This window comes from Festucalex cinctus, chromosome 17, assembly GCF_051991245.1.
Source record: "Festucalex cinctus isolate MCC-2025b chromosome 17, RoL_Fcin_1.0, whole genome shotgun sequence".
Lineage (NCBI taxonomy): Eukaryota > Metazoa > Chordata > Actinopteri > Syngnathiformes > Syngnathidae > Festucalex > Festucalex cinctus.
Window position 1 is genome coordinate 14,678,371 of NC_135427.1, and position 17,031 is coordinate 14,695,401.

At 38.4% G+C, this 17,031-nt stretch overlaps 1 protein-coding gene across 3 annotated transcripts; it reads right to left on the reverse strand.

Annotated features, from left to right (window-relative positions):
* On the reverse strand, positions 1–15,429 carry fshr (follicle stimulating hormone receptor). Of its 3 annotated transcripts, XM_077503657.1 has the most exons (15): positions 15,233–15,429; positions 12,465–12,679; positions 11,592–11,663; positions 11,392–11,466; positions 9,399–9,473; positions 9,242–9,316; positions 8,465–8,539; positions 8,292–8,372; positions 8,057–8,125; positions 7,906–7,980; positions 7,104–7,289; positions 5,360–5,577; positions 4,536–4,717; positions 4,263–4,454; positions 1–1,780 (listed from the first exon to the last, which is right to left on the reverse strand). In XM_077503657.1, exons 2-15 carry the CDS (start codon positions 12,611–12,613, stop codon positions 1,259–1,261), a joined length of 2,046 nt encoding a protein of 681 aa, XP_077359783.1. In that variant the 5' UTR covers positions 12,614–12,679; positions 15,233–15,429; the 3' UTR covers positions 1–1,258. The 3 variants fall into 3 exon arrangements, with proteins under 3 accessions (XP_077359783.1, XP_077359782.1, XP_077359784.1); XM_077503656.1 differs by lacking the exon at positions 15,233–15,429 and having other exon boundaries at positions 12,465–13,188; XM_077503658.1 differs by lacking the exons at positions 7,906–7,980; positions 15,233–15,429 and having other exon boundaries at positions 12,465–13,188.
* Between the last annotated feature and the right edge of the window lie 1,602 nt (positions 15,430–17,031).

Here is a 17,031-nt window from a genome sequence, read left to right on the forward strand (position 1 = left end):
TACATGGTTACAGAAAGCATCTTTATAAAGGCTATAAGTGCAAAAGAATATATAAACATTCTAATAATAATAATAATAATAATAATAATAATATTCAAGGTTGTATGCAAATATGAATACTAAATGTGTAATTTTAGGCCTCCAAATGGTGAATTTGTTTGGCACCGTGGAGCAAAAGTTTGTAATTTGCAGACTATCAACTAAAGACGGCTGTGAATGGCTGTTAAGATGTTTTTCCTTTTTTCTTTCGGTGTGCACAGTAAATTTTGTAATTTAGTAGTTAGCAAATAAACCCAGCTTTCTATTGCTGTTTTTTTTTCTGAGGGGTGGATGAGAGGGATGTGACGATAATGGCAATATCGTGATATCGGGATATTAAAACTGCCACAATATATCGTCGGCGTCATGTCACGGTATTAAAAGCGGCACATCTGTTAAAAAAAAAAAAAAAAAAAAAAAGTCAGGTTGATTTTAATTTGTGCAGTTCTAGCACCCTCTGTTGGCTACCTTTTTATTGCAGTTGAATTTACACAAGGCATATTTTGGCCCTTATAGGTTAAAAATCCACGCTAATGGTCAGATGAAGGGGCACGTAATATGCTTGTGAACCGAGTCAATATGTGGAGAAACTTAATGTGTTGTTAAATATTAGAGATTGTAGATTGTTTCTATGTTTTGCTGTAATGCACAAAAGCACAATATTGTATGTTTTTCTTAGTATGAGCTATTTCTTTTTTTCCATTATTGTGACCCTTTTTTTTGTACCGCCAACCTCCCCACAATATCATGATAATTATCGTATCGTGACCTTCATATCTTGATAATATCGTATCGTGATGTTTGGATATCGTTACATCCCTAGTGGATTATGGTGAGTGCAAAAAAGATAATTCAGTAGCTGGCCTGACATCACTTTTTTTTGTAGCTGTGTGAGGGGCAGAGGGTGTGTCGTTTTTAAATTAGCCTTTTTATTTATTTATTCATTTTTGACAGTATGAGAGGGGCAAAGAGGGGTGCGTCATCTCTGACCCCAAACGTATAGAATTTTTTTGTTGCTTTTTTTTTTCTCTTGTCTGTCAAGTTGACGAAAGGGTTTTCGTGGCATGAAAAGCTAAATTAGTGCATAGATGCGCCACCTAGTGGTGAGTTTGTGTCTCATTTGAATAAAAAATTGAAGGCAAATCCCTCATGTCTCGTCAATAAAAAAAAAATGTTCAAAATAAGCCGTCATGGCCTATAGGCGAACGTCGTCGCATGGTCATCTGTCGGCGTGGACGGCCGCCGTCAGGCACACGTTGACGGCGGCGCTCTTAGGCGCGGCCCACGCCGGCTGCTGGCACGATGAGCTGTCGGCGCGGTAGCCGTGCGCACGCGCCTTGCACAGGCCGAAGCGCGCCGCCAGCAGGACCAAGTCGCGGCGGAAGGCACGCGTGAAGAAGGCGTAGAGGAAGGGGTTGGCGCACGAGTTGATGGGGTAGAAGAGCACCAGGAGCAGCTTGGCGTCCGACACGGTGATGAGCGGCCGCTTGAGCGCTGCCGACACGGCGAAGAAGGAAATGGGCGCCATGCACAGGAAGTCGGTGAACACCAGCACGGCCATGCGCTGCGCCACGCGGGCGTCGGCGCGGGCCGGCGCGCCCGACGGGTGGCGCACCGCCAGGTAGATGCTGAGGTAGCAGGCGCAGACGCACGCGAAGGCGGCCATGTTGAGCAGGAGTAGGGACACCACGTAGACCTGAGACCACGCCGACTCCACGTCCATCGGCAGGCAGATGCTCACCTGGCCGGAGGACACTTGATTAGGGATACCATTGATGGGCGCGTTTATTTTTGCGACAAAACGGAAATTAAAATCTAAGAGGAATGTTGTTTGGACTTAGACTTAGACTTGAGTTTATTGATCCTTTTGAGATGGCTCCCTTTTGGGAAATTTATATTTCCAGCAGCAATAAGAACAGATGCATGCAGACAGGGGGAAAAAAAAATAAAGTATATTGTAAAAATGTACGTAAAATGTACATCATTGCAATAAAAAATATTGTTAAAAACAGTTAAAAATACATATTAACTCCCAAAACAAAATTATCAAAGATATATATTTCTTAAGAAAATCAATTTAATGAAAGAGTCTCAAATGAAAAAAAAAAAAAAAAAAAGTTAAAATATTTTTTTTTCAATTATTTCTGTTACAACTCCCCAACAAAGAAAGAAAATATACATATAAATGTACATAATTGTAATAAAAAATGTTGTTAAAAACAGTAAAAAAATAAGAAAAAATAAGTATTAGCTCCCAAAACTAGAGTCTCTAACGAAGAAAGAAAAAAAAAGCAAAATACAGTTTAAATAACTTTTTCGCAATTATTTTTGTTGCACTCCCCAACAAAGGAAGAAGATAATATAGTATAATTTTTCTATAAAACTGTTATAAGTACACCTCTGCAGAGGAGCTAATACTCATTCTGCGCAATTTGATAATGAGTGTACGACTACCACCTACTGTAGTGGATGTGGAATTACACTTTATTCTAATATGGCAGGAAAAAAAAAAAAAAGAGGACTGGCTTAATAGTATGTTGTAGTGTTTCACAAATTTGTTGATAATAAAATAAGTTATGTAAACAAACATAAAAAAAATATTTAAAAATGTACAACTCAACTCAACTAATATTTATAAAGCGCTTTAAGAACAGGCGTTGTAGTGTAGTGTAGTGTTTCACAAATTTGTTGATGATAAAATAAGTTATGTAAACAAACTAGTGCTGTCAAACGATTAACATTTTTAATCTGATTAATCACACTTTTTAAATTTGATTAATCACGATTAATCAGCTAAATTACTCGCATATTCGCGTAATATAAAATAAATACAAAATACGGTAATATTTTGACATTAACACATTTTATTATCTGAATGTCATTTGAAAACATTGAATAAATGCAATTGCATGCATGCGTGTATTGCTGAAAACGTAACAGCATCATATCAATTGGGTGCAATTCAGCAATTATTAATTAATTAAACGCAAATTACTTTTGTTTCATCTAAAGTCCCGTCGGGGTGTTTTTTAAAGCGAAATTTACCAACGACTGGAGTCGCCCTGCTCATTTTGGAACAACAGGCGTAGGAAATGCCGTGCATTGACCTCATCACTGACCTGCGCAGCCTTCAATGTAACCATCCGCGGTTACGTTCAAGGCTCAAGTGCGGTCCAAAAAAAAATAGTGCGATTAATGTGCCTTTAATACATGATTAATGCAACATTTTTCTGTGATTAAATAATCTATTAACGCTTTAACTTTGACAGCCCTAAAACAAACCTAAAAAAAATATATTTTATGTTGTAAATTTTTAAATGTGTGCACGACTGCCACCTACTGTAGTGGATGTGGAATTACACTTTATTGTAATATGCCCCCCCCCCAAAAAAAAGAGGCCTGGCTTAATAGTCTATTCGTAGTGTTTCACAAATTTGTTGATAATGAAATCATTTGTTAAACACAAATATATATATATATATATATATATATATATATATATATATATATATATATATCTATATATATGTATGTACAGTATATATATATGTATGTATATATATATATGTATGTATATATATATGCATGTGTATATATATATATATATATATATATATATGCATGTGTATATATATATATATATATATATATATATGCATGTGTATATATATATATATATATATATATGTATATATATATATATATATATATATATATATATATATATATATATATATATGTATATATATATGTATATATATATATATATATATATGTATATATGTATATATATATATATGTATATATATATATATATGTATATATGTATATATATATATATATATGTATATATATATATATATATATATATATATATATATATATATATATATATATATATATATATATATATATATATATATATATATATATATATATATATATATGTATATATATATATATATATAAAAAATTACAACAAAAAATAAAATCATGCATAAAATAGTTGATAATTGATGTCTTTAATTAAAAAAGAAATCCATCTATTGACTTTATTTATCCTCAAATAAAAAAAACAAACTGTAATCATTACAGAATAGCAGCACAAAATACAACCACCACTTGAAACACTAACATTCAGCTGTCAATCAAAATTGAGCGCAATTATCTCTCACGATGGATGCCATGTGTACCTAATGAAGTGTCCGGTGTGTGTGTCTGACCTTGCTGTAGCTGCTGATGCCCACAGTGGGCATGGTCGCGGCGAGGCAGGAGAAGATCCATCCGGCCGCCATAACCGCACAGGCGTGCCTCAGGCGGAACTTGCGGTCCAGACGCAGGGCGTGCGTGATGGTGTGCCAGCGCTCCAGCGTGATGGCCGTCAGCGTGAACACCGACAGCTCGCTGGCGAACACCTGACATGCACGCACGCACGCACATTTCCGGACACAGGTGAATAGAAATGCCATCAATTCATTGGTAATGTGTTTTCTCACGGTGAAGAACCCGGCGGCCCCGCATCCCAGGCCCGTCTGCCAGTCGATGGCGTGGTTGTGGTAGTGGCCCCGTGTCAGCGCGTCCATGCCGGCGATGACCAGGAGGTACACGCCCATGCACAGGTCGGCAAAGGCCAGGTGGCACATGAGGAAGCGCGGCACCGTCAGCTTGGACGCACTGCCTGCAAGGGAAAATTTTATGTAAATATTTTACATAACGTAATACATTTTTAAAAAAATCAATGATTATAAATTTAAGCTCAAACTGCATAATGTTACAGGAGCCTTGTCTTTTAATATTAGTCATCATGATGGCACTTTTATTTGGTGTCAAGGCATCATCTGCTTCTTCTTCTTAAAGCTGTGAACGCAGAAAATAAAATTTCGAATGTCTACTTCCACCTGTGGCTGAAAAACGAAACTGCACGCTCCTTTCTTCACGTACACAATGCCACATGACACCACAGCCATGAAATAAAACTAAATAAAATGACATTGTAAGTATATTTTTGGGTAAATTGTTACATAGAGCAGTTTTAACACAAAATTTTTCCGGATTAAAAAATAAATAAATAAATTATTTGGCCAAATCCCAGCGCCAAAAACAAAAAAACCGAAGCACGAAACACAAGACTGTACTTTTGACTGCCAGATAACATGAACTGATGATGTCCAGAGGCTGCTCAGTTCTTTGCCGCCATCTAGTGGTGAAGTGTCTGAAGTTCAGTCCAACGTCAACATACGTACGTTCTATTTACATTACAGTTATATTTCTACGTACATATGTCTAAATCTACTAACGTGTGGACAAATAAAGGTGTCACCTAGCAAGACGAGCAGCACGAGCACGTTTCCGAGCAGAGCCAGCACGGACACCACCCAGATGAGGGCCCGCAGCGGCGTGGCGCTCATGATGTCCTCGCACGGGTTGAAGTCGTCGGGGGCCGGGTTGCACGTGGTGTTGTAGCTCCCCAAGCAGTGGTCCCAGTAGAAAGCCGTTTCCTCGCGGGTTCCCGGCAGCAAGCATATCGGATCCGTGGAGCTAAAAATAACGCACGGTCAGAAATAGCTGCTTTGTTAGCGCAACAGCAAAAAGGCAACACAAGTGGGAATTCATTGTCATGAAAAGTTATGAATATGAATCAACAAATTAGAATACATTCTTTTCACAACACATACTTGACACCTTCAAACGCTAGTAAAAGAAGCTAGCTTACTCTTACCTTGTCCAGAACAACAAACAATTATTGTTCTCCACACTTTTTTGCCGTGTAACAACTCTCACATAATACTTCCAGTTTACACCGTTAAATTTCAACTACCTTCAAAAATTCATGCCTCCTGGGGTAAATATGGTCTGATTCCACATTACTTACAGTTAGGCACAATTTAATGTTTAACTCATTCACTCCCAGCTATTTTCACTGAAGCAAGTGGATTTTGACTGATTTTTGCAAGGCCCACAGAATACTATTCTATTGTTATGAAAAAAATGGAACCTACCAAACGAAAGATTAGTCTCTTCTTTCATCAGTCAAAAAAAAGGTGTATTTGTATCTGTTTCAGTTTTGTAGCAATTAGCATTAAAATATAGCTAAGTTTCATCATTATTCACAAACCTGATGAAAACATTGGTGAAAATGGCTTGTTGCAACATGGCCCTGGCTGATCTCTTATACTCAGCTGCCACCTGCTGGCCCCTTTTTTGTAATAACTACCATTGCTTTAAGTGACCTCTTCAGGACAGAAGCTGCATCAAAGTCTTCTGTGTGCTCTAGCATTAAAATACCCCCCCCCCCCAAAAAAACGAAAAAACGGATGAATACGTTTTTGGTAGGTAAGGACAAAGTATTTAAAAAACGTATTTACACGTTTTTGGGATTGAATGAGTTAATATCAACTTTTCCCCATTCATTCCCAATGGGACAGACACTGAACTTTTTCTAAATATCACTTTTCACGCCCACTTCCATACATATAACTTATCATCATTACCAGGTGTCTGATACTGCTCGGCAGCAAAGTCAGTTGACCAGTAACCAGGAGATCATAATTTATCTCTCAATTTACTTCATTAAGCATTCAAAATCTTAGCATTCAGCTTTCAGCATTCCCACGCAATTTCTCTAGAAATTGCACTTAGTCTAGTTTATTTAATTACCCATCCATCCATTTTCTTGACTGCTTATTTCTCACAAGGGTCACGGGGGGTGCTGGAGCCTATCTCAGCTGGCTTTGGGCAGTAGGCGGGGTACACCCTGGACTGGTTGCCAGCCCATCGCAGGGCACACAGAGACAAACAACCATCCACACTCACAAGCACACCTAGTGACAATTCGGAGCACCCAATCAACCTGCCATGCATGTCTTTGGAATGTGGGAGGAGACCGGAGTACCCGGAGAAGACCCACGCAGGCATGGGGAGAACATGCAAACTCCACCCAGGAAGGCCGGAGCCTGGACTCGAACCCGAGTCCTCAGTACTGGGAGGCGGACGTGCTAACCACTCGCCCACCGTGCCGCCCTAGTTTATTTAATTATTGTTGATGTAATCATGAATGATCCCACCTGTTCCTGTGCATGTCTCGGAAGACGCAGCAGTGCGACGGGTAGGTGACGTTGGCCTCCTGCAGCCTGGCGAAGGCTCGTTGAGGAGGAAGTTCCTTCAGGCGGAGCGCAGACTCGGCGATCAGACTTCGGAGGTTGCCCAAGATGGCGTCCGGCAGCGAGCTCAGCGACGTTTGCGAGATGTCGCTAAAAAAAGCGCAAGGGGAACGAACAAGGAGGCGGTATGAATTGGAAACCAAAAGCCGTCGTCGTACCTTGACTTACGAGTGCCACCAATGTAGTTTTTCAAGATGGCGGCAGCGAATGTCACAAACATCCATCAGTTCAAGTGGTTAGCTCGCAGAGAAAAACACGGTTAATCCTTGTTTTTTGTTTGCTGCCGTGAATATTGACACCCTACCAAAAAGTTGTATGTAATTGCATATAGTTGCCACAAGATGGCAGCAATTCACATTCACATGAGGCTAATCAATGTATTAGCATGTAGCATGTATTAACATGCTACCACAAAGAATATTAAGATGAAGATTAGAAAAAAGTAGTTCGTTTTTTGTACATTCTATTTTATTAATACATTACTGCATGTGATTATGCAGTACAATACTGTATAGTACTATTTTTCTAAATTAAAAAAATGTTTGCATGTGGCAAAAACAGATTAATGCTATTTCCATTCGTTTCATTGGGAAATCAGAGTTAAATTTGAATTCAAAGCACACTCAATGGAACCAACTTGTAAGTCAAGGTAGCACTGTGCATTAAAAAAAAAATGTATATGTTGACTTGGATGAATCACGCTTACAGTAAGACCAACTCACTGGAACCCGCGAAGGCGTTTGGATGGATGTGACTAAGTTGCCGGTTGCCTTTCAGCGACCTCACAGACAGAGCGAGCGAAATGTTACAAATGATTCATTTTGGATTTCTAAAAATGTACCATACTTGCGACTCACAATCTGTGCATCTTCGTGCCGTTGAAGGCATCTCTCGCCACCGTCTTGATGCCGTTCCTGGTCAGCAGTCTGGCAACATCAATGCGAGCGCCCCCAATAAAAAAAAAAAAATCACTTATTATTTCAAACATTTGATCTCATTTTTTTGAAACTCGATTATGGTCCGAAAAATAATGATAGTCATAATGATAATGCTTGAATATAGTATAAATAAATAATAAGTGTAATGTCTCACATGTCGCTGATGGCTTGCGTGCAAACGCCGTTGAAGGCATTGGCGGGCACTTCCTGTATGCGACTGTTATCATGCAGGTTGCTAGGCAACGCCAAATGCACGGAAACATTCATATTCATATGCAAGGTATAAGTTAAGCGTATGAGTGTAAGTGTCTGTGCGCGGATGCTTACAGCAGTAAATTGTCGACGGCCGAGTGCATCTTGGAGAAATCGGGCAAGGTGGTGATTCCCGTGTGGGAGATGATTCTGAAAAGTGCACACCACAACGAAGCACAAATACTTCCTTATTATTACAGTACTTGAGTAGATTTTACAGGTATCTGGACTTTTTTTATGACCACCTATTTACTTTAACTCCATATATTTGATAACTGGTATCTGTACTTTCTTCAGAGGCGTTTTACTTTTTTTTCTTTTTAAAAAAAAACCCCTCCACAGATGACTACATGACGTATATAGAAAGACTGAACTGTAATTGAAATTTCAACTGATTCAGATTTTGGGGTCTTATGAGGCAGAATAAATATTAGTCTTAATCCTTTTAAAGTATTTATTAAAGTAAAATCCATGTTGGGTTCTTGATAATCAGAGTAACTACTGTACCTAGCTAGCTAGCTAACTAACAAAGTTGTCAGTTAGCATTATGTTCCTCCTAATCCGTGGCAGTGTCCCACTTAGCAACGATGCGAGCAGATTGTTGAATATAAAGAAAAAAAAATTGTGAAAATAAAATGTCTTTTTTTCATAATCTTACAATAAGAAAGATAAAAATCAAAACTATTTTTTACTATTGTATTATGTAGTTAGTTTTTTTTACGTTACTTATGTACAGTAGTTGAAATAGTACTTTTATGAGTTTTTGTTTGTTTCACAAGTATCTGAACATCTGCTCAAGTACTGCAGTAGTGAGTACTTTTGCGTACTTTGTGAAATGAACAGCTAACTCACAGACGTTGCAGCTTGACGAGGTCCTTGAAGGCATCTCTGTGGATGTACGTCAGATGTTTGGACTTGGTGATTATCCTGGAACAGCGCAGCAAGATTCGCTAACTTGTTTTTTTTTTGTTTTTTTTTTATTAACGGCTATATTGGCAGCGGAACTCACAGCTCGTTGAGTTCGGGGAGATCTGAGAAAGCAAACGCTCCAATTGACTCCAACGCGCTGTTTTCCGAGATGAAGCTGTAAGGAAAAAAAAAAATATATATATATATTTTTTTTTAATTATTATTTTAAATTTGGAACATTTTAAACTTTAGTAGTTATTACCATGTTTACCTTGATTACCATCTCCTTACATTTTGACATTACAATTCATAGCATCATGGCCAGCAGGTACAGCAATGGTAGAATAAAAAAAAAAATGCTAACTGCCCATTTTGTTATAAATACAGCAGGTCTGCAAGTTAGTCAACTCATGAAAAAAATAAAAAAATAGTCTTCATTAACCTTTTGCTTGTTCTATGTTACAATCTGCTTGCACTGGGGCTAAATGGGGCAGTGACCCAGCTCGTGTAGAAGTAGGGGGGCGGCTGCTAACTAGCAATTTTGTTGGCTAGCTAACTGGCTTGCTGGTTACTTGGATTTTTTTTATTTTTTTTTAAGCAACCTGCCAGGAAGAGATGTGAAAGAGCAATTTGTTGGTTTGCTAACTGGTTAGGAAGCAAACTAGTTAGAGATCAGGAGTCTCTCTACAAAAAAAAAAAAAACAACTTTGGAGAAAAAGCTTTTTGAGAAGAGATTTTAGCGTACATCTTAAGTTGACATTACACACTGCTCACATTGGGGCCAAGTGACCACCATGTATTGAAAAAAAATGTTTTTTTGTTGTTGTTTGGCAGCTAGCTGGTTAACTAGCTAATTATTTGAGTTACAAAGAGAAACAATCTGCTTGCTTTGAGGTGGGAAACTACGGAAGCGTATTGCATACACTTGAAAAAAAAACAAAACTAACTTTTCTGACTAATTGTTTGGGGAGCTTTGATTTTTTTGAGTATTTCTTTCTGTTTTTTTTTTTTTTTGAATATTTTTTTTACTGTTTTATTGAATTTGTTTTGGTCATATTCAGAAAAATGGGGAAAAAATATTAAGGAAAAACAGGAGGAAAATTACCGTACTCAGAAAAACAGGAGAAAAAATGTTATTCAGGAAAACGGGGAAAAACATTATTCAAAAAAACTTGTTAAAAATAGTGACTAGCACAAAACCTCCCACCCCACCTCCAGCCCTACACTACGAGCTGTATATGTCTCTTCTGTGCGTATACCGTATAGTATATACAGTAGCTGCTCGTGAGGTGGGAGTAATAAGATGGCCGCCCTGTGACTTCAACGGCTTGCAATGGCGTGTATGGGCTATTGGCTATCCAGTCATATAAACAGGTCAGTGCTCTGCAACAAGTTCACTCGGAGTTCAGAGGTTAAAAATAAAAAATAAATAAATAAAAAAAAAGAAGGGGAAAAAAATACTCTGAAAAGCAGAAGTTGGTGCTCTGTTTTTTGGAATATTTTTTTGTCTGTTTTTTTTTTTTTTCCAATAATGTTTTCTCCCCTGTTTTTCTGAGTAATTTTCCCTCCTGTTTTCTGAATAATTTTCCCCCTGTTTTTCGGAATTTTTTTTGATGACAAACAAATATTCAGTAAAACTGAAAAAAAATATTCAGCAAAACAGAAAAATAAAGAAAATACTCAAAAAAACAAGGCTTCCCAAAAAATAAGTCAGAAAAACAGGAGATTTTTTTTTTCCCCAAGTGAATACAGTACACATGCATAGGAACGTGACCCCACCAGGCACGGAACAAAAACCCAGCAGTATGTTAGCACACACTTCACTGCCATCTACTGGAGTGGAGTGGAACAACATCGCCAAGCACCTCATTTATTTATCAAACCACTCAGCTGGACACGCTTGACCTTGGTGGAGGTTGTGATTAGATCTGAAAAGATCTTGCAGTCGTCTACACGCCACGTACGTACAAGTCTCTCCCAGGACTTCGTTCTCGACTTCCTGTTTAGTCTCCGCCAGAGTTCGTCACGTTCCACACCGAAGACGAAACACTGCGGATTCAAATAAAACGACACACCGCTCACGTGTCACTTACACGTTGGCCAGGCGATGGAGGCGGGAGAAAGCCAAGCTGGCCACCGTCTTTAGGGCGCGGTTGTCAATGATTTCCCTGCAGGTGAGCACAAATGGTGGAAATTGAGTAGGAATTTGCTCCAAAGTCAACAATTAGTAAGGGAAAAAATACTTAAAAAATATTTGATTGCAGTGATAGAGAAAATGAATATTCCCACTCACACTTTCCTGAGATTCTGAAGGCCAGCGAAGGCGTTGCCACAAATCACTCGGATTTGGGTCCTCTTCACCTCCCTGTTGACCAACGCACGCACATGCACAACTATTAGTCTTGTTTTGTGTGCGTGTTTTGCATGCAGTCAGGGAGGTTCGTCCTTCGTTTTTTTTTTTTTTTTTTTTGGACGGGATCACACCTGCACTGAGCCGCCTTGACCTTGGAGGGAACACACACATCGCCAGCTGGGCAACTTGCACTAACAAATCAGTGCAAATGCCAGTATGTGATTATGACCATGCATATACAGTAATGTGAGTTTTTGAAGATCACTCCCCTTTCAAATGTTTACTACAAGTTTCCTAGTATACATTTTTCTTCCAAAATAAAAAAAAACAAGGAGGGCCTCTTGATGAATGGCGGCAAATGCAAAGAAGTGCTAATGACATTTTCTCGTTTGTATGACCAAAACAAATTAATTAAAAAGTTATTTAAAAAAAAAAATCTATATCAAAGTGTTACAAATACAAGAATAACTCATCTAAAAATTATTAAAATACATAATAAAATTGGATAAAAACATACACAACCTCCCAAAACCCCAAACATGAAGCCAAGCTACAAATATTGATTAAAAATTCACAACATTAATATTACAAAAACCTACATAATTTTGTAAAAAAAAAAAAAAAAAAGTAAAACTAAACTAAGGAGCAAAAATAAAAATAACTTACTAATGCCACAAAAAAAATTTACATAAAATGTGCAAAAAAATTGAAATTAATGAAAAAAATAAAAATAAATGGATTTAAATGTTATTCTAATACTAATATATAATTCCACAGAAATGTACTTTATTCTGTGTGTATAAGTGTACTCACAGGCATTGCGTGTTGGAGGAAATGCCGCTTGGGATGTCGGAGTCTGACGCGTGGATGTGGTGACACAAGCCAACAGCTTGTCGAGACTGACCGGTCGTCTGGACCTCCATGATCACTATCATCATCATCAGCAGCATCATCATCATCATCCTGAAGGTCCGAACACGCTAATTGTCGCCCAGTTTCTTCTCGTCACTCTAACGTAGCACGAACATCTTACACAAAACACTCCAGTTTGAGAATGAGCTGGCATGAGAAACAAGGTTGGGGCTTTTGTGGGCGTGGCTTCCTCAAGTCCTTCCCTCTTGATGAACAACTCAAATATCACACAGAACAGAATAAAAAAAAATAAAAAAAAAATCTGTTTAAAATCAGTTTTTGTGGTCTTATTTTATGAATGTCCCCTTCATAATTGTTCAAATGTGTTATTTTATCACAATCATTTTAAATAGTAGTAAATATACACTCAACATTAAAAAAAAAAAAACAAGCTGGTTGCCAAAACCTTTTTCGTCATCGAGAGGAAGAGATAAAAAAAAAAAAATAGTGAGCAACATGGCTCAGCGGATTAAACATTATATCTTAGCAAGCTTCCATTTTTCAATGCAACCAGATTACTCACAACATCAGATTTTAATTTTAATTTTTATTACATAGCTTTTGTTTGTTCTTGACCAGTTAGCATTGTAGCTAACTCAGCTAGCATGTACTTTTGAGGAAAACCGCCGAAACGAGTATTTAGTTCTGGTTTGCAACCCTGTTAGTTAGCAGATTCAAATGAAATCAGTATTCATATACAATGTAACTTTTATTTAATTGCTTAGGATTCACTTAGCAATACTGTTGAAAATGTTTTCCTAAAGCCAGAGTATCTGTAAGAGGGTTGCGACAAAAACAGCTAAATAAAAGCTCATAAAAAGTAGAAAAATGTATTATCTAAAAAAAAAAAAACTGACAAAATTATAAAATAAATGGTCTGTATTGCTGTCCAATTCTGGTACGATCCACATTATCAGGCAAAAACAGGAGAATGAGTTTTTGGCTGAAACCTGAAAATTCCACTTGGATGGATGACTTCTTGTTTCTTTATATGGGCATGTTCTTCATGAGACTTTTTGTGTCTCTGCGCGTGACAAATATGACTTCCAAACTTCAGGTAACTTGGAAAAACAGGCTTTGGGAGCTGTATTTTAACTCATTTGCTCAAAAAACAACAAACAAAAAAAACAACGTATAAATATGTTCTATTTTAAATATTACCAGTGTCCCAAAGATGTATTTATAAAAATTTTTTAAAAATGTTTTTCATGCTAGACCATAGAGAAGGCTTTGATGCAGCCTCTGAACTGAAGAGAATGGTAATGGCAACGGTAGTTATTACAAAAAAACGTCCAGCAGGTGGCAGCAGAGTATAAGAGATCAACCAGGGCCATGTTGCAAAAAGGCTGTTTCCCCCACAGTTTCAAACAAATTTTGTGAATAATGATGAAACTTAGCTATATTCTAATGCTAATTGCTGCAAAACGGAAAACAGACAGAAATATCTTTTTTTTCCCCCCACTGATGAAAGAAGAGACTCTAATCTTTCTTTTGGTGGGTTCCACATTTTTATAGCAATAGAACACAGTATTCTGTGGGCCTTGCAAAATGAGTCAAAATCCAGTAAAACAGCTGGGAGCGAAGGGGGTTGCTTCAGTGAAAATGGCAGCGAGTGAATGAGTTAAGAGCCCATACCCAAAACGACACAGGAGGGCAGCCAATATTGATTTGAGGCGGCCATTTTGAAATGTTAAACTCACTTGGAAACATGACGTTTGTCAGACATGTCTACAATGAGTAGCCCCCCCCCCCCAAAAAAAAATCAAAAAAAAAATCTCAAAAAGCCATACCTAAAAAGACAGGAAGTCAGCTATTTTACTTTGAAACAGCCATCTTAGGCCCCTAAAATGGTAGTTTCAAAGTCAAGTTTTGGCCATTTCGCAACATGAAGTTTGGATGACATATCTATCTATCATGAGCAGACACATTAAAAAGTTTCAAGACTCCATACCCGAAAAGAAACAGGAAGTCAGCCATTTTTCTTTAAAGCGGCCATTTTAGGTGCATGAAGCCATTTTGTCCAATTGCTACCAAATTTAAACCACATATACTCAACGGATGGGTGATGCTATATTTCACAACTCGCTATAAAAGAACAAAACAAAACCAAACAAAAAAAATGCGACGATTCAAATAAGAACAGTTTGGCCTTGGAGGAGGCCCACACTCTGATTAGCATGCTAGTTTTGTTTCGCCTTCATGCTACCCTGGGGAAGGGAGTCAAAAGGGGGAAGGGGAAAAAAAATAATAAAATAAAATCAAATAAAATAAAAAAGCAGGACAGTTTTGTGGCCATTTGTGTCTCATTTGAAGCAATAAAGTCGACAATAAAAGGACAGCGTGTTGAGTCTGGCGCAAGCTTTGATTGCATATGACAAAATGTTCTGTTCGCTCGCAAGGACATACTCTGCGTGTGTGCGTGCGCACACGCGCACACACACGGCCGCAAGCAAGGCGATTAAAATGCAGACGCGCTCTCGACAAAAACGCGGACGCATAAAGAGGAGATCATTTGAAAGGAGATGTGCCGGAGTGTGCGCGAGCGTGATGATGACATGAACGTCTTGATGAAAATGTTGACGACTCGTCAACCGGTGCAGGGGGGATGAAAATGTGAAAGAGGTTCAACAGTTCTGCAAAAAATTTTTTGGAACAAGTGCTTCACTTACCGGATGAATTGTTTTTGTTTTGTTTTTTTGTCAATCAGATTTCAGTCTCAGAGAGATCTAATCTGCCAGGGTCTTCACAAAGGCGCTGCTGATCGTCCAGTTATCAAATACTTGGCCTGCCAATGTAACAAAAAAAATAAAAATGTTTGTCACTGTCCCAGTTGCTGGCAGTCAAAGTCGCCACAGATGGCGACCAATAAAAAAGCCTCCAGGCCAAGACAAAAGGGAGCAGAAGGAAAAGATAGAAAAGAAAAAGAAAATCAAGTTTGTGGCTTCTCCATCTCGACCAACGCACACGCACGCACAGCAGCCGGCTCACTTGGGTAATATTTTATTTACTCATTAATCTTCAAAACTATTTTTTTTTTCCATAATAAATTTCCACTTTTTCTGTTCATCAAAGAACCGTAACAATAAAAATCAACGCAAAATACTGTAGAAAAAGTGTACACATGTAGAAAATCATATCGGATGGTCGATGGGACAACCTACGGCGGACGCTCGGGGTGGAGAAGACCAAAGAAGAGAGAAGAGACGTCTCATGGCGAGAACATGAAGCAGGGAAATAAAAGAAAAAGGAAGATGGCGGGTCTGACACGACGGTCAGCTCTCACACATAACACACACGCACTTGTTTTTCATTGCGTTCTGCCGACATGCATCGCGTGGAAGAACTGGAAAACTGGCGTTATGGCACCGACACACGTGTGGATCGACAGCAGTTACCTTGACTTACAAGCGGACCAACAGGGGGGGGGGGAGAAAAAACAAAACAAAACAAAAACACGTTTTTGTCGCTTTGTCTTGACCTACGATTTGTGCTTCACAACATCCGGCGTTCATGTTGTTTACTTTGTGTTTTGTGCTCACATTTTCCGTTTCTTGTGCAAGGATCAATTTGAGTTATTACTTAGGCCCATTTGCACTACAACAGTGTTCAGTTAGCTAGCTAGCTAGCTAATTAGCTATAGCCATGCTCCAGAAATGGATGCTACATTTTACAGAAGAAGCGAGAAGTTGACGGACACCGCGGATGAGCCCGCAGCCACCCGTCCGTCGGATGAGAGAAGTCCCAGAAGTCGGTTAGCTTGCGAGCTAGCTGAGGGCTAGCACTTCTTGCCGTGGAGATTCAGTGGGCATAATGGCTTGATTTTTAAAGATTTTGAAGCCTCATTTTATATACATGATTTTGTTTTTTTTAATCTTTCATATTTGTCAGGGCGGTGGTAAATCAAATTTCCAAGATATTTATTTTCACTTTACTTCACTTTTGACTTCAAATATTTGGTTGCTACTGTTTTCCATGAGTTTGGATTTAAAACTAAATTTGTTGTAAAAAACAAACACGCATACATATATGTATGTGTGAACTATTTTTCTCATTAGAAACACACTAACAAATTTTTGGGGTGTTTTATAAGCGGGCTGGAACGGATTATAGCATTTCCATTCATTTCAATGAGGAAAGTTGATTTGAGATACGATGTGAATTAAATTTGTAAGTCAAGGTACCACTGTACATCGTGTTCAGGATTTGGGGGGCACAAAAAAAAAAAAAAAAAACACACAAAAAAGTAGGCAAGAGCGGATGGCGTCAACCCAAGTTTTCTCCACAGGCTCCGTGGAGGACATTTTGTCTCTTCCGCGATGCGACTCTAAGATGGTGGCGGCGGCGTCTCCTTCCGCCTGTCTGCGGGTACAAATCCACAATTTCACGTGCAATGACAAACAACTCCCCAGAGAGTCAGTATATCCTTCATCCTCATCGTGGTTTTCTTCTTTTTAAGAAAGTGCAGGTC

Coding starts and splice junctions, on each gene's coding strand:
- fshr (XM_077503657.1), bottom strand. CDS start 12,613: ATGATGATGATGATGCTGCTGATGATGATGATAGTGATCATGGAGGTC. Junction 9,317..9,398: donor CTCCCCGAACTCAACGAGCT/GTGAGTTCCGCT, acceptor GCGCTGTTCCAG/GATAATCACCAAGTCCAAAC. Junction 7,981..8,056: donor GGCACGAAGATGCACAGATT/GTGAGTCGCAAG, acceptor TCTGTCTGTGAG/GTCGCTGAAAGGCAACCGGC.